We start from the raw sequence: 24,933 nt of genomic DNA on the forward strand, positions 1-24,933 counted from the left end.
CTTTATGTCTTGAGTTTAAAATTCTTTCCTCTGGCCCCCTTCACTTTCACCACCAACCCCCTCCCCCATCCCAGGCAGACATCAGCCCCTTGTTACCCTCAGAATAAACTTTATTTTTTAGCCAAGGGCAGGCCCTGAAATGGGGATCCCAAAAGAAGGGTTTTGTAGAGCATGTAAGGCAGCTATGTCCTGGGGGCCAGGTTGGTTCTGAGGGGCAGAAGGCCATCCACCCACTCACATGGCCGCTCCAGGAGGGTTTGCCACAGCTGCCTCTCCTCACGTGTGGAGTCCATCCAGGGCACCTGGAGCCCGTAGCTGCTGCCTGGATGCAGTGGGCGGGGGAAAGGGGTGGAAGGCATGGTCATGTTGGACACCCCAGATCCCAAGGAACACTCGTCCCTGGTCATGCACCATCACCCCCCCAGTTCTCAGTGGACACCAAGCTCAGGAAAGGACAGAGACCTGCCCGAGGCCACATGCTGAGCCCCGGCCTCTTAGCATCAGGTCCCCTCGGGGCTCTGCCCCACTCACCGGTGCCCAGGCTGAGGCGTGTGCCCCCCAGCTGGCGGCTGCCCAGGGCCCCATGGTCCCAGAGGGAGAGCTCCGCACAGGCCTGGCGCAGGTCAGCAGGCCCGAAGCCATCATAGACCATGGTGTGATTGAACATGGGGTTGAGGCTGCGTCGCACCACCCTTGTCCGCTGGCGGCTGGCCCGGCTGTCATCAGGCAGCACTGAGCTGTGAGGGAGGTGGGCTGACGTCAAGTGGCCACCCCCTCACACTCCCCAGTACCCACCAGTCACCGAGTCCTACCCACACTCCCTTGCGATGTCCATGTCCTCTGGTTCCTGCCTGAAAACCAGCCTCAAACCCTTGCTGGGACCTTTACTTCGATCTCCTGCCTTTAAAAATTACAACTCCTATCCACAGGACCCCAGAGTAAAGTCCCTGAAATGCCCGTCTGCTGCTCCTCAGCTCAGTCACCTTCAAGACCACCCAGAAGTGATTTCCACACTTTTCTAAAGCAGGCGCTTGGAGCTCTTTCTGTAAGACAAAATATTACTCAGAAGTACAAAACCTAAAGGGAAACCAAAGCTTCTGGTTAAATCAGGGCTGGGAGCTCAGAACCTCACTGGGGCCTGCCTCTGTTTTACTCTCTGAGGGTGGGACAGCAGATGCAGGCACCCCTAGAATTCCTCCAGTGCTTACTTTGAAAACCACTGAACTGCAAGGACCAAGCCTCACAACCTGGTTTTCCAGGTCTTCCATAGGTTGGCCCTTGAGACCTGCCAGGTCTCAGTCTCAGCTCTCCAACAAGTCCTATAAGCGCCAGTCACTGGAATGCAGCTGCTGGAAAGAGTCCTCACTCTCCTGACTCCAGGCGTTTGCGCAAGCAGTCCCCTCCACCGCTGGAGAAAGGAAGGGAAGCCGGGAAGTGGCGATGCCCCTCACCATTGTACGAAAGTATCCGGGGACCCTGAGCGCAAAGGGATGAGATCCTGAACCTCCTTCACCCAGAAGTGCAGCTCCCCGCTCGGGGGCAGTCCCGGGCCTGCGGAGAGACTCTGCTCAGACCCTGCCCCGGGAACAGCGTCCCCTCACCCTTGCGGGACCCGGGTTCCCCGCTTCTCAAGGCCCTTCTGGCTTGACCCTTGGGGGCGGTCACTCACCCTCGGAACCAGCGGGGAGGTACTTGAGGGACAGAGAGAGCAGCCCGCGGCTGGGAAGGTCGTCGGGAGAGGGCGGGACCTGCGAGAGGCGGGCTTGTCAGGGGCTGGGGACCAGGACCTAGGGAAAGACGGGTCCCCGGACATTGGTGGGGCGTGTCTATGGAGCGGGGTCTCGGGGCGGGGCTCCGAGAGAACCGCCTAGGGAATTCGACAGCCACCCAGGCACCAGCGGTCGGAGACCAGACCTCTGCCTGGGGCCTTAAGGTTTCGAGGGCGAAGGGGACTGGGGGAAAGCCCGGTGGGGTAAAGGCGGGAGATCTGGGCCGGGGTCTCCCCACGCGGGCCAGCTGCTCACTCGGGGCTGCAGGGGGAGCCAGGTGGGCTCGGAGTCCCAGTCCCACGTGTCCAGGGGCACTTCGACTTCTCCCAGAAAGATGTTGCGACCCAGGCTTTCGCGGTGCCACACGGACAGGCTCAACACGCGGCCCCGGAGCTCCGTCTGCGGGACAGAGTACTGGGGACAGGAAAGAAAGAAAGCGAAGTCGCTCAATCGTGTCCGACTCTTGCGATCCCATGAACTGTGCCCGCCAGGCTCCTCTGCCCATGGGATTCTCCAGGAAAGAATACTGGAGTGGATTGCCATTTCCTTCTCCCAGGGGATCTTTCCGACCCAGGAATCGAACCCTGGTCTCCTGCACTGCAGGCAGATGATTTACCAACTGAGCTATGAGGGAAAGCGGTGCACTGAAATGGAGCAGCGTCGAGACCGCGGCCTCAGTGCTGTAGGAGTGTTTGCTGGGCCTTATCCTACCACGCTCCTTGCTGGAAGGAATCCCGGGGAGCCCCAGACGGGGTAAATGCGGGTCTGGACTAGCGCCGTGCCCACCTCTAGACCGAAATGCCGGAGGGTGAGTTAATGTGAGGGCCTCCTAGCCGTTCCTCCCGCAGAATAGAGGATTGGAGCGACCAGGAGTGACAGTACCATGTCTGCCCCTGCCCCCCTACCCCTGCAGAAAGGGGCGGGGGTTCGGTTCATTAATGGGGCCCGCCCCGTCGCCGAAACCTCACCCGGAGAATCTCGTTGAAGACCGGGTTCAGATTCCTTTTCTTCACTGTTGTCTTGCGCTTGCTCTGCTTATCCGGGAGGAGGTAGCTTTTGACGTAGCTGGAGCGGAGGAGGTGAGGAACGAAGGTAAAGGGAGGGGGCCCTTTGCCCTTCCAGCTCCTTGCAGCACCTGCTCCAGCCACAGCCTGGAACGCGTGGCAGGCCTCGTGCCGCACTTTATAGGAGTTAAATCACCCAACGCCTGCGTCTCCCAAGAAGGTTATTCCCATTTTGCAGATGAGGAAACTGAGGCCAAGAAAAGCGGCGTGGTTGGGCGGAGAGCGCGGCCCCCTTAGTCCCCCAGCCTCGCGGGGTCGGGCACTCACGGGTCGGAGCGGCGGCGGCGTGCAGCGGCCAGGCCTTGGCACTGGATCACGTGCACGCGCAACTCGGCGGCTCCCGGCTCGTAGCGCAGGGCGAAGTGCACGGAGCCGCGCACCTGCACCGCGCCCGCCTCCGGCTCCCCGGACAGGCTCATCTGGCTGCCGCTCAGCTGCGGACCGAGGGTGGGAGGTCAGAGCGGGGGACCAGGGCTCACGTCGGGGCTGGGGAAGCGGAGGGAGCGCCGAGGGTTCAGATCGCGGGAATGGTGGGGGATGGGGGGAAGTGAGGTCGAGGGAGGGGTTATGCAGGGGTTGTGTGTTGGGATGCGGGGAAAGGTGTCCCCACCCCCACCCCCAGACCCTTTCCCTCACCCCCTCACCGTGGAGGAGTTGAGGCTGGACATGGAGGAGCTGCTGCTGAGCATGCGGTCGAACGAGGAGTCGGGCCCCGGGTTCTCCTCCCCATTCTCCAGCATCTCAGACGCCGCCTGAGTCTCAGGAGGGGAGTAAGTGACTAAGTGACCGGGGCGCCCCCGTACCCCTTGCTCCTCCCGCGGCTTTTCCTGGTCCCGCACACTCGCAGCCTCGGGCAGAGGCGCTCCCCGCCCGGAATCCGCTCCGGGTCTTGAGAGCAGCCGCGGGCCGCTCCCGCCTACCTGGGCAGGCGGGGTCTGCGGCTCCTCCTCTCCCATCGACGGCGGCTGCATCTCCGGGTCCGCCTCCTCTCCGGCGACGACCAGAGGGTGCTCCAGGTCAGGGGCTGGGAGGGGCACAAGCTGCTCAGCGAGCCCCTCCCCTGCCCGCCCGCCAGCCCGCCCCTGAGCAAATTTGGAGGGACTGGTTTACCAGCCAGGTTCAGGCCCAGGGCTGCCCTGCGGTCGCCTGTGGAGACCACGCCTCCCCGCCCCCAAAACAAGAGAAAGGTGAAAACAGGTGTTTGGGGGTCACTTATAGCTGTCTCTGGGCTTCCCTGGACTGTAGCCTGCCAGACTCCCTGTCCATGGGTTTTCCAGGCAAGAATATTGGAGTGGGTTACCATTCTTCTCCAGGGGATCTTCCTGACCCAGGGATCGAACCCATGTCTCCTGCATTGCAGGCAAACTCTTTACCATCTGAGCCACCAGGGAAGATCACATGGTAAAGAACCCGCCTGCAATGCAGGAGACCAGGGTTTGATCCTTGGGTTGGGAAGATCCCCTGGAGGAAGGCATGGCAACCCACTCCAGGATTCTTGCCTGGAGAACTCCCATGGACAGAAGAGCCTGGTGGGCTACAGTCCATGGGGTCGCAAGGGTCAGACACGACTGGGCGACTAAGCACACAGCACACACAGAGCTGTTTCTGATCCCCCAGCCTCCTGGTGCTTTGAACACACACCTTCCCGCTCATCTTCTTCGGCTTGGGGCTCCTCCTCCTGCTCTGAAGGCTTTGTGGAGACACGTGGTGAGGGGACATCCGGTCCCTGAAAGAAGCAAGGGGTAGAAGTCACAGTGGGGACTGGTGGTGAAGGGGTCAGAGGTTATGATGGGGTCAGAGGTCAGAGGCTTCAGCTCCAGATTTTACACTGCCCTCAGGGCCGAGCCAGTAACCAGCTGCAGGACCAGTCTGGCCCTTTTACTTCACGCCCCTTCACACTTCAGGGCCTGCTCTGCTTGACTCCCAGGGTCCCCACTGGTGGCATCTAAGTCTTGGACCTTGCCCAGCTCTGTCCCCCACCCCATCCCTTGGAGGCTGGGTCCACAGCCCCATGTGACAGAGGAGGACAGAGGCCTAGCCCAGGGTCTCCCAATTAATTTGCAGGCTGGGTTCTTTCCCTAGTACACTCCACCTCCCCTCCAGAGACTCTGTACATGCACTCATTAGCCCGCTGAGTCACTCATTGCTCACCTCGGCTTCAATGAACCTCTCTTGGGGGCCCTCGTCTACGGAGAGCCTGGGAGGAGGGAGAGGTGCAGTCAGGGATGGGCCGACTGGGAAGTACCCGCCACTGCCCGCCACGCCTCCTCACCTGGGCTCCAGGGCCTCTTCAGTCTCTTTCCCTGCAGCCTCGGCCTCCACATCGCTGCCTCCAGCCTGGTCTCCTGCACCCACGTGAGACGTTCTGTGAACCCCTGCTCCTGGGATGTCTGGTCCTTGAAGATACCCACCCACTCCCCACAGCCCACGGAGGGGTGGTGCCCACACAGAGTCACATAGTACCAGGGGCCCCATCTCCTTGTCCGCACATACCCAGTGAGCTGGGCTGCACAAGACCTGCCCCCTCTGGGGAGCTCCTCTCACTCCTGCAGCCCTTCTTTCTGCGGATAGAAGCTCGGACCAGGTCAGAGCCGAAGTGGGCGTGGTGGTGCCGCTGGGAGCGTGCTTCCTGGAACCAGTCCCCAGTTAGGATCTTCAGCTGCCCAGGGTCTGCCAGTGATGCCCGGAGCTTGCTGGAGGATGGGGGAGGACATGGCGGTCACCGCTTATGCAACCAAACATTCTCGCCACCCACTCTGTGTGGCAGGCCCTGTACCTGGGGCCAGGGATATAACAGTAAATCAGACTTGATCCCTGCTTTGGAGGTGCTCAGGTTGGTGGGGAACTGAGTCTGGAATAAACCAGGACACTACAGTGAGGTAGGAGTCATATATATGTAAGAAGATCAGCTTTGCCTTTGAGAATCCTGGAGAGCTTCCCAGAGTAAGTGACATTTGAATTTCTTACCCAGGACAAATTCAGTTCTCCAGGTAGAGAAGGAAAATATTTATTCTTCATTAAATGACTGTGTATAACCCTTCCTAACTCTATGAAGTAGGCTCCTTAACCCCATTTTACAGATGAGGAGAGCGGTGCTGGGGAGGTCCAAGTTACAAGCTAGGAGGTGTCTGTGCATCCCCAGACACTACTGATGGTGCTCCTCTTCACTGCTTCTTCCAGGCACGAGGAACAGCCCAGAAGTGAAGGGTGTGTCCAGGGACTGTGGAGCAACTGAGTGGCTGCAGCGCTACACTTTGAGTCTGTGCGTCGGGGGGTGGGGTTTCCTGGTGGAAGGTGAGATGCGAGAGGCTGACAGAGACCAACCAGGGGGGCCTTGTGGACCGCAGTGCGGAGCTTGTCCCTGATGGGACGCTGAGGAACCGTGTGAGGTTTCAGGAGTGGATACCAAGAGTAGATCTGGAGAGTTCTGGCTGCAGCATGGCGGTGGGCCCGAAAGGGCGAGCCTGCAGGCAGGGAGGCTGGCAAGGGAGCGGGTGCAGCCACGCTGGGAGAGGTGATGAGCTGAGCGGGCCAAGGGCCAAGTAGACCAGGGGCCAAAAGCAAAGCCTACTGAGATATCTGACAAGCTGCACCTTGAAGGGACAGGGTGGGGGCCACCTGAGCCTCCCAAGGCCGGAGCCCCTTCCCGGGCTCCCCTTGTTCTGCCTTACCTGATCCGTCCCTCCTCCAGCTGGCGCAGGCGGGCATCTCGCTTCAGGACCTCAGCAATGGCCTGCTGCTCCTCCTCTGTCAGGAAGCTGAGATCCAGGAGCCCGTCGGCCTCGGGCTCTGGCTCACGTGCCATGAGGAGGCCAGGCAGGGACCAGGGCCCCTCTGGAGCTGGATGGCCCCTCTGGGGCATCAGCCGGGCCAGCGCCCAGGCTGGGCACACGTGACTCCCTGGGGGCAGACCAAGGGTCAGGTCAGGCCTTGCCCCTGTACAGGGCACATCCTGGAGCCAGATGCCCTTTTCTGCCCAAATATACACCCCTGTGGTGGGCAGGGTACAAGCCCAGGAAGGCTGAGATCAAGGTGGCATGACAGGCACTCATGGACACACACTTACAGAGGCCCATGAACATACTCAGGGACACACTCCAAGACATGTACAGAGACATATGTGTACTCACTGATACGTGTAGATACACTTACCCCCACTGAGAAGTACACCTGGTCACACATGCACACTGACCCTTGAATAAAAACAGGCACACGATACCTGGTCCCACATTAAGGGCCCTAGGCAGTCATAGACCCAGATCTATGTGCAGACCAAGAGCTGTACCTCACACATTCTTACAGGCAAGAGCACACAAGGGCGACAAGGACCACAGATGGCTTCACTTGCACAAGGGTAAGTCTGGGGACAGAGGCGTGTCCCTAGATACTTACAAATCACACAGACTTTTGCACACACATACTGCACCCCTGAAACTGGATTGTGGCCTTGAAGCTAGAGAGACCAGGGCCTCACCCCTAAAGCCAGAATTGTGCACACAACAGATAGTAAGTGTTTGACTAGTTAAATGCAGAAATGCAGCTGCACACACATGGGGAATACACACACACACACACACAGCCAGACACATATCTGGCTTGGGAAACACAGGCTCACACACGTATCTGCTTGGCCCCCTGCCCTGGGAATCCCCCTACCTGGGTCCCTCCCCTCCACCCTTCACCCCCACCCTGCCCTGGCCCAGTGGGCCTTCCTGTCTGAGGCAACCTCCTCCCCAGCCCACAGCCCAACTTCCTCCCCGGAGGTAACCGCGGCACCCACTCCCCCTGCGGCCTCCAGCCCAGGGATGCCCCTGCTGCCAGCCCTGCACCCTGACCCAGAGGCCCTAGGCCCCTCTACTCTGACCACATGGGATCCCCACGCCCCGGCCTGGATCTGGCTGGGGTCCTGGCCGTGGAGGCTGAGTGCTGCAAAGCAGCTCGGGTACCATGGTGACTCCGGAAGGAAAACACCTGGGCAGCCCCAGGGGGTGTGTGGACGTGGCAAGGGGCCCGCGGCCGGGCCTGAGCCCACGGGCCGGGGTGGTCTCTCTGCTCCCCCTGCCCTGCCAGTCCCTTCCCTCCCGGGGCACCAGGCAGGGCCAGGGTGGGGAGAGGGCGCTCAGTAGGCAGGCCCTGGCTTTGCCGCAATCTGTGCCCTCCCAGCTGAGTCAGCGAGCCCGTCGAGCAAGCCCCTGCCCCACCCTCCCGGGGGGGTGGACGGGTGTCTCAGTCAGGTGTCCTGTATGACGCTGTGGAAATGCCTGTGCCCACGCTAACAGCATTTCCTGAACGTCTACTGTGTGCAGGTCCGGGGTATTGCAGATGCAGGGTTCGGGGCGCTTCTGGGGCCTGGTGTGGGAGCCCCTGTGTTGCCTGGTGTTGCTGTGAGTCTCTGCTCTCGGCAGGTGTCTGCATACCGTGGATCTGGGAGCCTGTATGTTTTGTGGGTGTGAGTGTTGTAGCTGCGTGTGTCTCTGGGCATCATGTCACTGTGTGCTGCTGCACAGGAGACTGTGTGTTCTGTGACTTTCTGGTGACAGCGTGGTGGGATGTGCGCCTGTGTGTGTATGACGGGGCTGTGTGTGGCGGTGTGTACCCTGGTGCCCTGGGGCTACCCAGTGTGTGTATGAGCGTGGAGGCGGAGGGACGGTCTGCGGAATTGACTCTACCCTGGTCCTGAGGTTGAGGGCTGGGCTGTGGGCTTCTGAGTTCAGGGTCCCAAGCAGCGCCCCCTCCCTGCAGTCCCTTCTGGTCCCAGAGGCAGAATCCAGCGTCCAGCCCTCCCCATGGTTCTGACCCTCATGGGACAGATCCATTGGTCAGCTTAAGCGTCTGTCCATTTGTCTGGTTGCTCCAGTCCCAGACGCGTTCCACCTCCCTCCTACACCCCGAGATCCTAGAGGGGACTCAGGATGCCAGGTGGAAGTGCCCGCCCCTCTGGGCACAGGCAGGGGACCCCCGGCCCAAGGTGTATTACCTGTAGGGGTCCAGAATGGAGGGGACGCCTTTGTGGGGTAACCCCGGCTCCCTGGCAGTCAAGTTCAGGGACCAGGAGAGCAGTGAGGGCCTAAGGCTGACTCAACCGCAGCCCAGCAAAGCGGCTGCCCCACTGAGGAGGAGGAAACACCTTCTCACAGGGCCCGATGCAAAACCGGGCCTGGACTCCTGGCTCCCCAGGGGTGCAGCTGTGGCTTTCAGCAAACCCAGAGCTGATCTGGTCAGTGGGAGAGGCCCAGGGCTTGGCTCCAGCTCCTAGGCAGACTTCCTCTGTGGCTCCTGTAACCCGAGCTGGCTCTCACCCCTCAAAGCCTCTGCTGCGCCTTCCACAGAATGGGTTGCAGCCCCATCCCGCCCACTAAGGAGCTGATAGAAACTTGCTTTGAAAGCAAAGTTAGAAACCTTTCTGAGAACAAGGGCAGTGGAAGGATTGCACATGGCAGCCAGATAACCCCGAAGAGTTCCTGCTCTGCTGCTGTGTGACCTTTAGCAGGTCTCAACCACTCTGAGCTGCAATTTCCTCCTATGCAAAGTACAGGCTGCAGAGCCTGAAGAGCCTCTAAGGGAGATGGAAGTGCTTGGAACCAGTTGGCACGGTTACCAGGTGTCCTCTGGCCAACATAAGCCCCAACCGCTGTCCCTCAGTGTCCACACATGCTTCCCAGGAAGTGCTGTTACCCGAATCTATTAAATGGGGATAATAATCCCTCCTCAGATGGGTCTCACTAGAGTGCAATGAGATCCCTACAGGCCCTTAATAAGCATGTATATGCATGGGTAGATGCGACAGCCATTGAATGTCCACTATGGGAGCCGTCACTTTGATGCCAGCCTCCTCTGCCAAGTCTCCCCAAATGGAAGGCGAGTGGCCAGCAGCACCCTCAACCTTGCCCATTATTCTGTCCTGGCTCCACCCAAGGATGCTTCTCTAACACCCCACCTGTCGGCTATCACCCTGGAAGGCATCAAACTTTGCTGTCTATTCTGGCTTCTATACTCTCTTCCTCTTTCTGATCTCCTATCCTAGTATCTGTGACTCTCCTTTCTTCCCAGCCCCAACTCCTCTGTACCCTCCCCATCTCTAACCTCCCGTTTTCAAGTTTCCACTTCTGTGGCCGGCTCTCCTGTCCTGGCCCCCAGGCCTCCTGACGCTTGCTGCCATTCCCCGGCTGCCCCCTCTGCCATCTGTCCCCCACCTCCACCGCTGTCCCACTGGCCAGGTTTCCGTTTCTGTCCGGTCTCTTTCGGAAGCCTCCTCCCCCTTGCCTCCTGGCCTCCACCCTCAGCACTACCCCCAGCCCTTTAACGCCCAGCTGTCAGAGGGCCCTTTTTGTGTCATTCCTCAGCTTTGGAAGGTGCCAGCAGACAGCCAGGGGAACCCTCTGACCCTTGTAACAAATCTGCTCCAAGCCTGCCCAGCCGAGTCTTATCATCTCCCAAGACGGTCCATCCTCCTTTGGGCTGCCCGGCCCCTCGGCCTGACCCTCAGGACCCCTGCCTGGCTTTGAGTGGTCCTACATCCTTAGAGCCCTACCTACAGGCGCTGTTTCCTGTCCTTCAACACCCCCCGCCCGCCCCCAACCTGGTCCACGCGTGCTCCCAGCTCAACTGCAGAATTCTTGCCCCACCCGCCGCCACTTAGTGCCTCTGCACTGCGGCTGGTCTCCAGGCAACTCCTGGCTAAGAGGCCCCGGACCTCGGTTAAAATTCTGGCTCTGCCGCATGGCTCCCGTGGCCTTGGATCAATGACAATCTCTGTAAGCGTCTCTCTATCCCTTTATGAAACGGACAATGGCAGCCGTCTCATAGGACTGTCTTAAGGAGGTCCCTTTCTCTTGCCTCCAGAGTCCATTCTCCCTTTTTGTCAGGGACAGCCCCTCCTCACCTGCCCTCCTGTGCTCCAGTGGGGCCACCTCGTGGGGTGGTTCCAAATGGGGGGCTCTGGAGCCCAGTTGCTGCCTTTGAACGTGGTTCCATGCTTCCTACCTTTGTGACCTTGAGCAAATCACATCACTTCTCTGTGCTTTTTAAAAAATATATATTTTAAATTTTATTTTGGCTGCCTCGGGTCTTAGTTGGGGCACACGGGATCGTTCCTTGGGGTGCGTGGGCTCCAGAGCACACGGGCTTAGTTGCCCTGCGGCACATGGGATCTTAGTTCCCTGACCAGGGATCAAACCCACGTCCCCTGCATTACAAGGCAGAGTCTTAACCACTGGACCACCAGGGAATCCCTTCTCTTTTTAATCTTCAGATGGGGATGACAGCATGTACCCTCATGGGGCTGAGGTGAGGGTAGATGACATACTTTACCAGCACTTAGTAACTGTCAGTGATTTTTATGACACCTGTTTAGGTCCATCACCACATGGCCTGTGTGAGCAGGCCCGAAAACGTTCCTGTCCATTCTGCTGTTGTGTCCTCTGCATCAGAACCTAACCCCAAACCTTAGGTGGACCCCAGCGTGCAAAATAGATTTTTGAAAATGGAATAGCTCCTAAGAGGGGAGGTGGTACTACCTTAACCCGGGGAACCCCCAGGCTTGCAAACCGCAACACTGTAGGGTCTGGGGTGAGCTGACGGACACCCGATCCAGGGCCTGGAGGGCCATCCTTGGGATTTCAGGATTCAGAGACCAATCTTTTGCTAGCTCAACTAAAGTGACACCTGGCATAGCACAAGATTAGGAAAGACTTTGCCAAGGAGTGGCTTTCAAGCTGGGAAGGGCATGACTTCAACAGGTGGAAAGCAGAGGACCAGAAGCAGGCAGGTGTCAAGAGTGGGCGCTACCCTTTCTCAGTGGAGGCCAGGATGCAGAGTTAGACTGCAGGGCCCCGAAGGCCATGACAAGCAGAGGCGCCACGGAGCAGGGCAGCGGCCTGGCCCCTGGGGTCATCCCTGCACTGACCTCCAATCCCACTGCCAAGTTCCTTCCAAAAGGGAATGTGGGAGGGGTTTCACTATCCGCCTGCCTCAGGGAGACAGCTTCGGGGCGGTGGATGAGGCGTGATGAGGAACCTCCATAGCTCAGGCTCCGAGCGGGATACACCCGAGGGACGCTGACTCTAAGCTCCAGACACAGCCATGTCTTCTGCAACCAGACCCCTTGCTGGGGGCAGAGGAACCCAAGTTCACCCAGAAGACGAGCTGAAGGGACCTCACATCTCCAGTGAACCCAGGGACCACCAAAGGGAGAAAACAAGGACGAGGCCTGGTCTGGAGTTAAAACTCTTTATTGTCCTGTCCAGGGAGGCTCGCACAAAGGAATCTGTGGAGCAGAGGTGAGGGGGGGCGGCACGGGCCCGTCCACATCTTGGAGAGAAGGGGGAGCCGTGGGAGGCGGGCAGAAGCAGCTCCCCTTCAGCCCTCTGATGGCGCTGGCTGCACCAGCCACCCCCGCAATGTCTTGGAGGTCGTCCAGTCACCAGTGTCAAGTCCACACCTGGGGCTGAGGCCAAGTTTTGTGACACTGCTCTGATCTGCAGGGGTCACCCTGGGTATATCACTCCTTTCTCCAGCCTGGTTGGGGGAGCCCAGGCCCCAAACTGCAGGGGAAGATAGGCCCAAGGGCTTGCAGGCCCTGGGAGAGTGGGAAGAGAGTGCTGCATGGGCTGGAGGCTGTCCGCAGTGGGGCCCAAAGCACCCCGAGCGCAGCTTCTGACAAACATCTGGGGGGGCCGCCCGCCAGTCCTGCTGGGCCATTCCAGTGGCCAGTGGAGAAGGCAGGCCCTGGGGCGCCGAGCTCACGGAGACTTCTCAGGGTGCCCTCGTCCCGAGACCAGAGCCCTGGCAGGAGAATGGGCTTCAAGCGCAGCTCTGGCCCCAGGGCTGCCCTGGCTGGTGAGTCCAAATGCCCTTCTCCCCCCAGCCAGGCACTGGGCTGAGAGGGAGCCCAGCTCCAGAGGGAAACTAAGGCTTTTCCGACAGATAAACAAAGGGTGCCTCGAGGATGGGGGTCACGAGCCTGGGATGGAGGGGTCCGGGAGCTTCGGAGCGACCGGTTAGGCACAAAATGCAAATGCCTCTGCCCCAAGCGCACCCTCAGCCTTTTACTCCATCCCACCTAGCCCAGACCCCGGGTCAAACCCACCAGGCCCATCCCTGCCTTTCGGGGCGAGGACAAACAATCTGGGGTGAAAAGGAGGGTGGCGGCTGCCTCCTCAGGAGCTGGGTGGGCCCAGGGCCACGGAGCGGCCATCACCGCAGGTTGAAGACCAAGCTGATGGTCAGGATGATGCCCAGGAGAAGGACAAAAGGCAGCCAGGTCTTCACGAAGGCGCCGACGCTGGTGGAGAGAGAGGAGCGCGTGGGCCGCAGGGGCCTGGGGAGTGGGTGTGCGGCTCAGAACACCGTCCACCTGCACACCCAGATGGGGCTGCTCCCCCCAGGAAGCTCCCAGACCCACCCTCTCAGCCCCGAACTCGGTCAACCGAGGGACTGGTCCACTACGGAGGCCCACCAGCTCCCGTCCCAGGCTGCCGCCGTTCCAGGCGCCTGGCGATGGGACACCTTACTGGGTGGGTACGGGAAGACAGGCCCACCCTCTGGGCCTTCCTGACTCCATCCACAATGGCTCCTGTGTCTGGGGAGGGGTCTCTGGCAAGAGAACCAGGAAGTCTTTAGTCTGTGTGGTGCAGACAGCCTAAGAGGTGGGGAGGGGCTAGCGAGAGTCAGCACAGGGCTGTGGCTGGAGTCAGGGTCCCGGGTTCAACTCTGGCTCTGTCTCAGCCTCTGTGTGACCACAGTTAAGGGCTTCCCAGGGGACCTCTAAAACCCTTTGGACCAAAAGATTCTTCTGAAAAGAACCTCCTTTTCAGAAGCTCTGTACCATGAGCACAGCTGGAGGGAAGCCTGGAGGGGCGGTCAGGCTAGCCCAGGTGTGTGCTGGGGCCCTGTGGGTGGGTCACTCTACCTCTCCAAGCTCCCTCTACCTGTGAATCGTGACTATGGCCTGTGCTACCTCACAAGTCATGGGGTCGTGGCTTCAAAGGGCTTCCCAGGCCACCACGGGGGGCCCAATCGCCCAGAACCCTGCCTCTGGCAAGGGAAGCTGGGAGGGGACGAAGGTCTACCTGGTTCCCTTGACCTGAGCACAGGGCTCTGCACACGCGCAGCATCCCCAAGGAGTCACCATCTTTATCTTCGTTATATCAAAAGGCAGCTGACGCTTAAGAGAGGCCAGGGCCACTCCCCGAGATCTCACCGTGGGCAGGGGACAGAGCCGGCCTCAGATGGCACGCCCTCTCGGCCAGCTCAGCTAGTTGTTTCAGAACCTCCGCGGCTCCCATCAGCGCCTGCTTGGCCCTGCTGGGCCCCAGAAGCTGCCCTGCTGGGATGCGTGGCCCTGGTGGGATCTGTGGACGCGGAGCCCCGGGGGCTTACCTGACGTACTTCCCATAGAGCAGGCAGAAGAAGCAGAGCGTCACCATGTTCCAGTTGGTGCTGTTGTTGTAGCGCATCAGGTTCAGGGCCAAGGCCACGTGCGAGTGGCAGTTGTCACAGCAGAGATTGTGCTGGAGATGCGGGGAGGGCTGGGTCAGGCCGGGCTGTGGGCGTGAGGGGCAGGGGGCGCCCTCCCACCCTGCTTCCCACCCCCAGGGGTGGCCCACCTACCATGCGGTGCTTGTACTCCTCAGAGGCGTCGTGCACAGCGGTGTCCCACGCGTTGGGCCCGCTGGCGTAGACCTGAGCGGGGTCCAGCTTCCAGTACCTGAGAGGGGGGAAGAGGGCGTTCTGGGCACTGGCTCAGCTCCACGAGTATCCCCTGACGCCTGCTCCGTGTGGGGCCCTGAGCGGGCGCGGAGGCTACAGGGGTGAGCCAGGTCCAGGGAGAGAGCCACGCAGCTGGCAGCTGAACAGTGTGACATGCCGCAGCCTCGCAGATCCTGCGGAGGACACGGGCTCACTCAGTGGGGGTGTGAGAGGCTTCCTTGTGGGGAGTGGGGTGGGAACACTTGAGTCCGGTGTGAAACAGGAGGCAGCAGCCAGGCACGGAGTGGGGAGTGGACGTTCCAGGCAGAGGGAACAGTCTGAAGGGAGGAAGGGGCACGACACTCGCAGCGCATACAGGAATGAAGACACTGGGCACTGCTGGAGGGTTCGGAGGGAGGAACAGGGTGAAGGAGGCTGGACGCCGAGGGTGGGGAGGCAGGGGGCCATGTCTGGGGACCTGAATGTCCTCCTGAGGCGTTTATCCGTCTTTCCCCTCATCGCCTCACTGGGGAGGCTAGGGTGAGTAGGAGAACAGCTGGTGGAGCTTAAAGCTCAGGACCCTCAAGCTGGGGGTCGGCCCACAGGGTCTCTCAGGCGGGGGCACTGGGAGCTCAAGCGCCCTCTGGCTGCTGTGTGGGGAGTGGCTTGACAGAGCCTACAGACTGGACCAGAGAGAAACCGCCACTGTCTGGGGACGTGGTCTGGGGACTTGGGCTGCTCGGTGCTTCCTGCTTGGAAACGGGTGCCCGGTGCCCTTCCGACTCCTGCTGAAGAGTGGGCTAGCAGCAGACACCCAGGCCAGAGGCCCCTGAGGACGCCAGCAGGGCTTGGGAGCCCCGCTCCTGGCTGCCAGTGCTGTGGGGGACACCCACTCCTCCAGGGCTCCACCCTCCTGGACGCTGCCTCGGGCAACAGGGCACCTGACGCTCTCCTGAGCAGACCGATGACTGAAGCGCTGTCTCCAGGCCACAAGAGACAGGCCCCCAGACAGAAAAACTGAGGTCCCCAAACCCCATGCAAACTAGCAATACTCCAGGAGGGCCTGAATTTGCTTTCATTCTCTCCAACCAAAACTTTCCAGCAGAGTTCTAAACAACGCCTCCCTTACACCTTAAATGGTGTGTTTGTTCCCTGAGGGGCAGGAGAAAGGGTCTAGGTTTGGAGGGAGACAGACCTGCGTGCAAGTTCCAGTTCTGCCACCTCCTTTCCATTTCTCACCTTTTCCTTCTTTCCCTCACCTTTCCGACGCAGCTGAGAACACGACCTTGCAGGGCTGAGGCAAGGCCTAGAAGGCCTGTGGGTAAAGGACCCGGCCAGGGACCGGAGCAGGAGATGTGTGGTACAAGGCCAGACCCTCTGGTGGACCCTGGCTGCGCCCCCCTCAACCCCTCCTCAGGCTCCTGGCTCCTGCTGTGCCCCAGAAGGCCTGGCCTGCTGCTCCAGGCAGAGGAACCTGGCTCCAGGGCCAGTCACACGCATGTTCGTCACTTACTTGGCAGGCTTCCCAAAGGCCATGTTGTCTTCCTGTTGGGGGACAAGAGCTGAGGTCAGTGGGGAGCCTGCATCCAGCCAGAAAGACAGACCTGGGTTGGTGGTGGAAGTGTTGCGACTTAGAAGGAAGTATGTGGGGTGGGCACGAGGCGGGGCGTGGGCCCTGCTCTGGGGCTGGTGGGGTATCTCAAGTGCTTGCAGCAGCTTTCCTGCGTGAAGAAGGCGATGCGGCAGGAGTGCACAGAGCCCTGTGCCCAGAGGCCAGACACTCGGGGTACAGGCATGACTGGCCCTCCCTGTGGCCCCCAGGTAATTCTCTCACCCTCTCTGGGCCTGGTTTTCTCCAGGTTCTCTGGGCAGTCTCTGGTCTTTGCCCACAGGGAGGTGGTTTCCTTGATAGTATGAATGAAGACACCCTCTGACCTCCTGACCCGACAGTGGTGGCCCACACGGAGTCTGGCAGTGTGACTGCAGTCGGAGCAGGACGTGGGGTGGGTTGTGGGGGGACAGAGGTTGGGTCTCAAGAGGCCTCCTTTGAGGGAGATGTTATAGCCGAGTCCTAGACCTGCCGCACAAGATGCGGAGTGCAGGAGTTGCACAGGGACAGAGTCTGGGTTTAGCATCTGCTCACAGAGCTGGTCAGAGATGAATTCTCATCAACGTGTATGACACTGAAAGTAAGGGGTAGGAAAGACCTCTGTGGTGTTAGAGATCATGGTAAGTATGAATCAGACAGGTTGGTACTGTCACCCTCGTTCATTTAGTTTCTGATGGAGAGGAAGCTGCAACCTTGAAATAGGCAGGATGCTGCCTGCTTATCTGGAGCAAGCCCACTGCCCCTAACATGGGCCCAGCCCCGGGGAGCAGACCTGAGAACACAGCTGGTTCCTCTAGAAGGCCTGACCCTTCTTCTCCATGGCCACACCCAGGGGACCAGGTCAGCCTCCCATGTGCCCCCACCTTGTGACTCCCACCTTCTGAAGGTCCAGAGATGTAGTTCCAGGATGGTCTGACTCTCCACTCTTGCCTCTAACCCCTACCCATGTCTTGGTACCCCCGGGTGGGCCAAGGGCTGGGTCAGTTACTTAAGACTCCTTCTGGCCACACTGCCCTCCCGGCCTGTCCTGGAGGCAAGAGAAGGGGAAACGGGGTCAAAATACTGGTGGGGGGCAGAGGGCCAGGGCCAGGACTGCGGGGCAGCTGCACTCTCTGGATACTGGGGACACAGGAAGGCTGCCTGCTGGCAAGATAGGCCAGCATTCCACGGGAGCCTCAGAGCCCTCCAGAGCGGGCAGAACAGGGAACTCACCGACACAAAGTAGGGGCCAGCAAAGTCCCGAATGACTCCTGTGGATGTGCAGATGCCCATGTGGCCGATGATGGGGAAAAACCACCTGTGGGAAAAAAAGACGTGGAAGGGCAGAGCTCAGGGGAGTCTTTCGGCTGATCAGACAGAGCTGGGACACTCCATCCGGCTGAGAGCAGATGAGTACAATACATGTGACGAGTGCCCATGAGGGTGGTGTGAGGGGCGGGGGAGTAGGGAAGAGAGGCTAGTGCAGACAACTAACAGAGCGGGGAATCCGCGTGCCCACAACACAGCTAAACTCAAGGGCAGTAACACTGAGTGAGGTGCGGACGTGGAGCAGCAGGCATGCTCCTTCACTGCTGCTGGGAGTATAAGCCGTTTCCACAGCTTTCGCAAACGGGCACTCTACCCTCTACCTCAGCAACCCCACTCCAGAGTACACACCCCACAAAAGCAAACCCTTGGTGCCAGTGTCCACCAAAGCTGTGGACAAGAACATTCACGGCACCTTGATTAAAAAATAGCAGGAAAAAAGAAAAAGAAAAGTTTTAAAAGAAGAAAAACACATAGCTAGAAAAAACATCTGTCAATCCTCACTGAACTGCACACTTACAAGTCCATGCACGTTACCGTATGTGATTATACCACAGTAAAGTTGATTAAAAACCAGAAATAAGCTAAATGTCCAACAATAATAAAACGGGTACGTAGACTGGGGTATAGTCACACAGTGGAATAGCAGGTAACAACGAGGAAGAGTCAACTGTTACATACAACACAGATCTTCACAGGCACAAGCAGAGTAAACGAAATCTCACACAAAAATGCATGCATAGTCTTCTGTTTATGTAAAGTTCAAGAAAAGGCAAAACTAATCTATTGTGCTGGAGGGAGAAGATGGGTTATTTCTGCAGAACTGACAGGCACAAGGGAGCTCCCCTGGATACTAAAAATGTCCTTTCTTGACCTGGGTGACGTGAGCACACACATATGGGGACTTCACTGACCCATACACTTAAGATTTGTACCCTTTATGCTATATCTTATATCTCAATAGAAAGTTATTTTTAGAAAAGTAGGGGGGAGCATTTCAACCAATATATATGTGTGTGTGTATGTGTGTTGGGTGGGGGTAGTTCAGAAGCTTCCTCTGAGGAACTGATGAAGAATGTGGTAGAGATCCGGACAAAAGCACAGTGTATCACAGGAATTGAGAGTTCAAACTTTTCCAAGTCACAGGCATTTACAAAAACCCAAATCTCAGTAGGACTCCTATATGCAAAACACATAGGAACTCCAGATCTGTCTGCAGTCTGAGAACCATGGCTCCACAGGAACTAGGTGGTAGAGAGACTGATCAGTTTAAGAAGGACTCACAGGGGGCAAAAAAACGGCCTCACAGGGCCAGCAGCCAAGTGTGATTTTAAGGCTGCCTGCTGGAGAGGTGGAGAAAAGCCTAGAGATGCAGCCCCAGGAAAACAATTACGTGGGGCTAGGACGTTACACAGGAGGTGACCTTTAACCCAGACCTGTGAAAGGACAAGATGTCAAGAGGAAGAAAGCAGAACTCCAAAGGAAGCAAAGCGCTGCCTGTGCCTGGAGAATGGGAGGACAGGAGTTCAGAGGCTCTTCTGGAACACTGGCAAGAGGTGACAGTGATCCCAAGCAGAGTACTGGTGGTGGGGTGGTGAGAAGCAGATGGCTTCACAAGATCTCTCAAAGGAAACTGGGTGGTTTTATGACGACAGAATGGAGCACTTCTGGGCTGCAGCTTGAGGACCTGAAAGGACGGTGGGGACCGAGTGGTCTGTTTTAAATTTTTTTGCTGTCACATGGCTTGAGGGATCTTAGTTCCCACACCAGAGATTGAACCCAGGCCCCCACAGTGAAAAGCCTAAATCCTAGCCACTGGACCACCAGGGAATTCCCAAGTGGTCTTTTAAGAACGTAATCCAGATCCCGTCATTCCCTTGCTTTGACATTCATTGAAGGCTTCCTGTTACACTTATACTCCAAACTCCTTCCAGAATAGTCTCGTCTTGCTTATCCTCTGATGCCACCTCACTCTTTTCTCTAGCTACACTGCCCACTTCTGGTTCATCAAACACAGCAAGTCCTCCCACCTCAATGCTTTTTTTGTTTTTTGCTTTGGCTTTCATCCCAAACTGTCTTCTAGAGCTTCGAATAGCTGGTTGCTTCTTATCATTGATGCCTCAGCTCAAGCATCAACTTTGGAGGTTTTCCTTGATGATGCCATCTAAAGTGGCCACACACAACCCCAGGTACCCCAGATCCCATTACTCTGCTTTAATTTCTTCATAGCATCTACTACAATCTCAGATTACCTTGTTCACTGATATGGTCACTGTCTTTCCCCGTGCCTGCGTGCTAAGTTGCCTCAGTTACGTCTAACAGTCGTGTCTGCGACGCTATGGACTGTAGCCTGCCAGGTTCCTCTGTCCATGGGATTCTCCAGGCAAGAATATGGAGTGGATTATCTCCTTCTCCAGGAGATCTTCCAGACCCAGGGATCGAACCCACATGTCTGTCTTCTGCAATGGGAAGCAGGGTCTTTACCACTAGTGCCACCTGGAAAGCCCCCGTCTTTCCCCACTAGCACGTAAACTCCAAGAGAGCAGGGATTTTCTCTTCAGTATTAGAGTAGCCCACAGGCAGTGCCTGGCACATGACTGGAGCCAAGCAGTCATTGACTAAATGCTGAATGAGTGAATGTCCTGCATTTAAGAGTGGAGTCAGGCTCTGAAGTCAGACCTGGGTGGAGTCTGGACTGTGTTTTGGGCAGGCGCTCACTCCCATCTCTCAGTGAGAGGCAAACGCTAATGACAGTGCCTCAGTGTGGCCTAATCGTGAGGATCAAATAGGATATGCTTGCAAAATGCCTGACACCTCCTTGCACTTGGTAGTTGCTCAATGTAGTTATCATGAGCTGTATAATAAATACTTGCTATATGACTGGTTGGACTGGTATATAAGTTGCTGAAGATTCATAGTGGCCACAGCATGGACATTCAGGATTATGGGAAAGGCCTCGGACCTCTCAGACCCTAATCTCGAGATCCCTCTCCCCCTCTTCCCCTCAATTTCTTTCATCTGGTTGGGGCAAAGGTATGGCTTTGACCAGTACTGCACATACCATGGCTGCGCTGGAGGTCAGAATAAAGACTAGAGACAGTGACAGCGCCTGCGCCTGGGGAAGCCCAGAGAAGAAACTCTCAAAGTGTGTGTCAGTCTGGAAGCTCCGTGAAGGCAAGCTCCAAAGCTGCTCTGTGGACTACCGTATATTCAGACCTAGCGTGCAAAAGGGCCTCAAGATCTGCTTGTTGAATGAATGAGTTACTGCCCCTGGACCTCTACCTAGTAAGGTAGAGTATTTCAGTGGAAAAAGCCCTATGCTGGCTTCAAAGCCTTTGTTTCCTCATCTAGAAAATGGGGGTGATAGTATTTGTTTCCTTAGGTTGATGTGAGGACTGAATGAGACAGTGAATATAAATGTTTAGAACAGAGCCCAGAACAGAGTAAGTATCTACTCTTTGCTGTTTTCTGTAGCAGCCGTAGCTGTTATCAGGCTTTTCACGCAGAATCATCAACAGTTCTGAGGGGACAGACAGATCTCTGGGTTCAGTTGCCTCCTCTCTGATCCTGCCTCTCCAAAATCAACGACAGTCCCTTGTGCCCCATCCGTCCCTAGCTCTGCACCTGATGTCAGCAATCACCATAAGGCACACACTGGTCCACCTCTCTCTCCTGCTGGAGGGCGAGTCCTGTGATGGGAACATGAGCCCTCTGACAGGGGCACTAGATTCATCTTATGAACACCTGTACACAGATCTACATAGAAACAGAGTGTGCGCTGCTTCTGGCCCCGATGACTGGGGACTGTGGTGCTTCCACTCAACATTGCTACCAGAGGTCTGAAGTGCAGAGGACTCTGCAAAAGTGTTTTTGAGAACAGGGGAAAACCAGAGAGATCTTGGGATAACAACACAATTTTTAGCAAAACCAATACATTTTCTCCCACTTATTCTCACATTAACATTTTACTTTCTTCATAGCACTAATCACTATCAGTTCTTTTATAGTTCGCCTGTTTACTGTCTATCTCCTTCCACCATGATTTAACTCTCTGAGAGCCAGGATCATACCTGCTTTACTCACCACTGTATATTCTTATCACCTAGAACTATTCTAGGCACACAGGAGTCACTGAGCAGGTGTGTTAAAAGGAATATTGAGTTAATCAATGAAAATACTTTCTTAAATATTTTTATTTTTAAAGGACTCAGACTTGGACATTCTTAAACAAATGCAAAAGCATTTGAAACAGAAACAACAGAAGTATTTTAACATGATGCAAGACTTAAGAAAAAGAGCTCATTTTAGAATCAGAAACATATAAGGACAAAAATGATCCGTTCTCCATACCACCTGGCTGTTTTTGATACAGGGAACAAATAAGTCTATTCCATCAGGTGAGAGGGAACAGGCTGTGGTCAAAAGAGAGCAAGTCAGAAAACGGTGTTGGGCATGGCTTTGCTTACTTTCGTGTGAACCTGATCAAGACATTTAATGGTAGAGATCCATCATCTGAGACTATAATTCCTACCTCAGAAAGTGGCTGTGAAATTCAGAGAAAATGAGTGTAAAAGAGCTTAGCCAAGTGTCCAGCACGGGGGGTAATGGTTATCATCAATTGTCAGGGCTGAAGCACCAGGGCAAACCAGCTCCCTACCTCCCTAACCCCGCGGCTCCTTGCTACAAGGTGCCAGCACTTTCTGGAGCACTTGCTTTCTTTTCTGACAAAGGCTGATCTGATGCTATAGAAATAACTTTGGTCTGATGGGCAGACTGCCTGACGCGCTTTGCAACAGAGATGGTGTGGTGATATTTCTGGGGGCCCTTCCAATGACGACATCCCAGGAGTCAGTGTGGTTCCAACCAAACTTCCATTCTGGGCCTCCGGACCCAGCAGGATGTCTTGCGTACAGGAAGTGACCAGTAATCGTCTGTTTAATGAATGAATAAGCCAGTGAATGAATGAAGATGTCTCTCTCACACTAAGTCAAGGGGCCCCTTTTCTGTACGCCCACAGGTCCTGAGCTTCCCAGCCTCTGAACCTCTCCACGGTCAACAACTGTCTCTCAGATCAGACCAGGTGTAACGAGAGCGAGGAGCCGGTCCCATCCGTCAGCACCACTGGCAGCACGCGGGTGGCGGGGTACTGATGAACCCCGGCCCCTCGGGAAGGCTTTGCTGCGCGCTGGGCCCGGAGGCTGGCCCGGGGCCGCCGGAGGACAACGCGCCGGCCCATCTCTCCCTGTCCCGGCCGAATGCCAGAGAAGACTCACGTGAGCACCGGGATGGGCGTCCACACCACGCAGTAGGGGAAGCGGCTCCGCTCCACGTCCATGGCGCCGCTGCCAGCACCGCTAAGTTGCTTCTTGTCCGTCTCGGCCGCCGTCGGCGCCTCCACTTCCGCCATCCCGAGCGGGGGAGGCAGCGGCGGCGGCAGCAGGAGCGGCGAACTCCCTTCCGCTTCCGCCATGCTGCGTGCGCCCTACCGCCCAGCCCCTGCTCCAGTGCCGCTCGCTGGGTGGCGGCGTCACTTCCCGAAGATGGGGTCCGCCCGGCTTGGGTTTCCCCCCGGGAATAGGAGCCGCGTCCCTCTGGGCCCGACGCCCACCAGCGCCGCGCCGTTGCGCCGGCGACGAGGCGCTGCCTAAGGGCATTCCCGCAGTCTAGTGCTAGAGCTTCACTAAGCACTCAGTAATTCAGTACGCTGAGGGTTTCTGAGAGGTGTGGTGCAGTCTCTACTTATTGAGCGCTCCTTAGGTGCGACGCGCCTGACATACACTGTTTTTAATCCCCACAAACTGGTTAGACATGCGAGAATTGTTGCCATGCCCGCCTCCAGAGGCTCTTCCCGACCAGGGGATCGAACCCACGTCTCATGTCTCCTGCATTGGCAGGCGGGTTCTTTACCTCTAGCGCCACCTGGGAAGCCCCTAGACAGGCGAACAAAAGTTCAGTCAGTTTAGTCCCTCAGTCCTGTCCGATTCTTTGCGACCCTATGGACTGCAGCAAGCCAGGCCTCCCTGGTCATCATCAACTCCTGGAGTTTATTCAAACTCATGTCCATCGAGTTGGTGATGCCATCCAACCATCTCATCCTCTGTTGTCCCCTTCTACTGCCTTCAATCTTTCCCAGCATCAGGGTCTTTGCCAGTGAGTCAGCTCTTCGCATCAGGTGGCCAAAGTATTGGAGTTTCAGCTTCAGCATCAGTCCTGCCAATGAATATTCAGGACTGTTTCCTTTAGGATGGACTGGTTGGATCTCCTTGCTGTCCAAGGGACTTTCAAGAGTCTTCTCCAACACCGCAGTTCAAAAGCATCAATTCTTTGGTGCTCAGCTTTCTTTATAGTCCAACTCTCACATCCATACATGACCACTGGAAAACCCATAGCCTTGACTAGACGGACCGTTGTTGGCAAAGTAATGTCTCTGCTTTTTAATATGCTGTCTAGGTTGGTCATAACTTTTCTTCTAAGGAGCAAGTCTTTTAACTTCATGGCTGAAGTCACCATCTGTGGTGATTTTGGAGCCTCCCCAAATAAAGTCTGTCACTGTTTGCATTTCCCGCACGTTACCAGTGAGAAACTGAGGCTTAAGAGGTGAGGTAAGTGGCCAGGACTCAACTCCAAGTCTGTTTCCCTCTCTTTTTCATTCTGTGGTCTTTCATGAGGTAGTGGTAGCATAAAGGAAGGATAAGCTAAAATAATGTGTGGCATATGTGTAGAAGTAGGGAAAACTTGCCTGGAGATATTTGAACCGAGTCCTGATGTTTGCCAGGTGGCTCCAGGATGGGTGCGTGCAGTGGTGCAAAGAAAGGAAGGCCTTGCAGAGCAATGCGCAGGAGTGTGAATATCACCTTGGCTGGAGTAAATCACAAGCCTTAGATGTGATCCCATCCCTTCATTGTACAATTGGCAAAAATGAGACCCAGGGAAGTTAAGTAATTGTCTGAGATCACACAGTATCATATGAAGAAGCCAGGCTCAAATCCTGAATTCTTTGGGCTTTTTAAACAGATGCCAAGATAGACAAAGGAAATGGAATCTGCTGGAGTGGGAAGGGGAAATGGGAGGACAAAGAAGGAAGGCAGCAGCTCACAATTAAGCTGGTGAGAGGTATGGCTACAGCCACTCAGAAAGGTGGGAGCTGTGCATTTTGGGGAAGATTTTTTTTCCATTGAATTACCCTCTTTCGATGCTGGTCTATTTTTGGCGCCTAATATTTTAATGCATTTTTGGGGTGTACGTCTACCTCTGTTCTGGAACTCTAAGGTCCTTAATTTCAGTAGCTCGCACTGTTCTGGTGCAGAGCAGATGCCCACTAGATAGTTCCTGATTTACAGAGTGACTAAATGGATGTTTTTATAAAGGCCTCACAGATATCACAGCTGAAAATGATTCTCACCCACTCAAAATCCTTTTGAGTATGTTTGTGCCTCTCCTGTGGCCCATGTGTGTGATCCGTGAAGGGCAACAGCCAGCACCTGGCACAGATATAGAA

At 56.6% G+C, this 24,933-nt stretch overlaps 2 protein-coding genes across 5 annotated transcripts; both read right to left on the reverse strand.

Moving 5' to 3' along the window:
- Window positions 1-92: 92 nt before the first annotated feature.
- SYTL1 (synaptotagmin like 1) lies at window positions 93-9,035 on the reverse strand. Of its 3 annotated transcripts, none has more exons than XM_027519271.1 (15): window positions 8,811-9,035; window positions 6,505-6,733; window positions 5,327-5,526; window positions 5,106-5,178; window positions 4,985-5,030; window positions 4,475-4,559; window positions 3,754-3,857; window positions 3,478-3,585; window positions 3,101-3,267; window positions 2,738-2,834; window positions 2,025-2,183; window positions 1,670-1,748; window positions 1,452-1,551; window positions 532-737; window positions 93-322 (listed from the first exon to the last, which is right to left on the reverse strand). In XM_027519271.1, the coding sequence occupies exons 2-15, from the start codon at window positions 6,693-6,695 to the stop codon at window positions 183-185; spliced, it is 1,755 nt and encodes a 584-aa protein (XP_027375072.1). In that variant the 5' UTR covers window positions 6,696-6,733; window positions 8,811-9,035; the 3' UTR covers window positions 93-182. The 3 variants fall into 3 exon arrangements, with proteins under 3 accessions (XP_027375072.1, XP_027375056.1, XP_027375064.1); XM_027519255.1 differs by having other exon boundaries at window positions 3,478-3,591; window positions 8,811-8,983; XM_027519263.1 differs by lacking the exon at window positions 8,811-9,035 and adding an exon at window positions 7,226-7,470 and having other exon boundaries at window positions 3,478-3,591.
- Window positions 9,036-12,047: 3,012 nt separating this feature from the next.
- On the reverse strand, window positions 12,048-22,964 carry TMEM222 (transmembrane protein 222). 2 transcript variants are annotated; one of them, XM_027519285.1, is made up of 6 exons: window positions 22,709-22,930; window positions 17,343-17,427; window positions 16,035-16,066; window positions 14,444-14,540; window positions 14,213-14,343; window positions 12,048-13,115 (listed from the first exon to the last, which is right to left on the reverse strand). In XM_027519285.1, the coding sequence occupies exons 1-6, from the start codon at window positions 22,903-22,905 to the stop codon at window positions 13,028-13,030; spliced, it is 630 nt and encodes a 209-aa protein (XP_027375086.1). In that variant the 5' UTR covers window positions 22,906-22,930; the 3' UTR covers window positions 12,048-13,027. The 2 variants fall into 2 exon arrangements, with proteins under 2 accessions (XP_027375086.1, XP_027375092.1); XM_027519291.1 differs by lacking the exons at window positions 12,048-13,115; window positions 14,213-14,343; window positions 14,444-14,540; window positions 16,035-16,066; window positions 17,343-17,427 and adding an exon at window positions 19,814-22,366 and having other exon boundaries at window positions 22,709-22,964.
- Between the last annotated feature and the right edge of the window lie 1,969 nt (window positions 22,965-24,933).

The sequence above is a fragment of the Bos indicus x Bos taurus genome, chromosome 2, assembly GCF_003369695.1.
Source record: "Bos indicus x Bos taurus breed Angus x Brahman F1 hybrid chromosome 2, Bos_hybrid_MaternalHap_v2.0, whole genome shotgun sequence".
In the NCBI taxonomy this organism is placed as follows: Eukaryota; Metazoa; Chordata; class Mammalia; order Artiodactyla; family Bovidae; genus Bos; species Bos indicus x Bos taurus.

What these genes read in the sequence shown, in the direction of transcription:
- SYTL1 (XM_027519255.1), bottom strand. Translation starts at nt 6,695, where the DNA reads ATGCCCCAGAGGGGCCATCCAGCTCCAGAGGGGCCCTGGTCCCTGCCT. An exon ending in AGAGGTTCATTGAAGCCGAG is followed by an intron (nt 4,560 to 4,984) that starts GTGAGCAATGAG and finishes TGCTTCTTTCAG; the next exon opens with GGACCGGATGTCCCCTCACC. An exon ending in CCTCCCCGCTGGTTCCGAGG is followed by an intron (nt 1,552 to 1,669) that starts GTGAGTGACCGC and finishes GTCTCTCCGCAG; the next exon opens with GCCCGGGACTGCCCCCGAGC.
- TMEM222 (XM_027519285.1), bottom strand. Translation starts at nt 22,905, where the DNA reads ATGGCGGAAGCGGAAGGGAGTTCGCCGCTCCTGCTGCCGCCGCCGCTG. An exon ending in ACGCCCATCCCGGTGCTCAC is followed by an intron (nt 17,428 to 22,708) that starts GTGAGTCTTCTC and finishes TTTTTCCCACAG; the next exon opens with GTGGTTTTTCCCCATCATCG. An exon ending in CTGGCCCCTACTTTGTGTCG is followed by an intron (nt 16,067 to 17,342) that starts GTGAGTTCCCTG and finishes GTCCCCCAACAG; the next exon opens with GAAGACAACATGGCCTTTGG.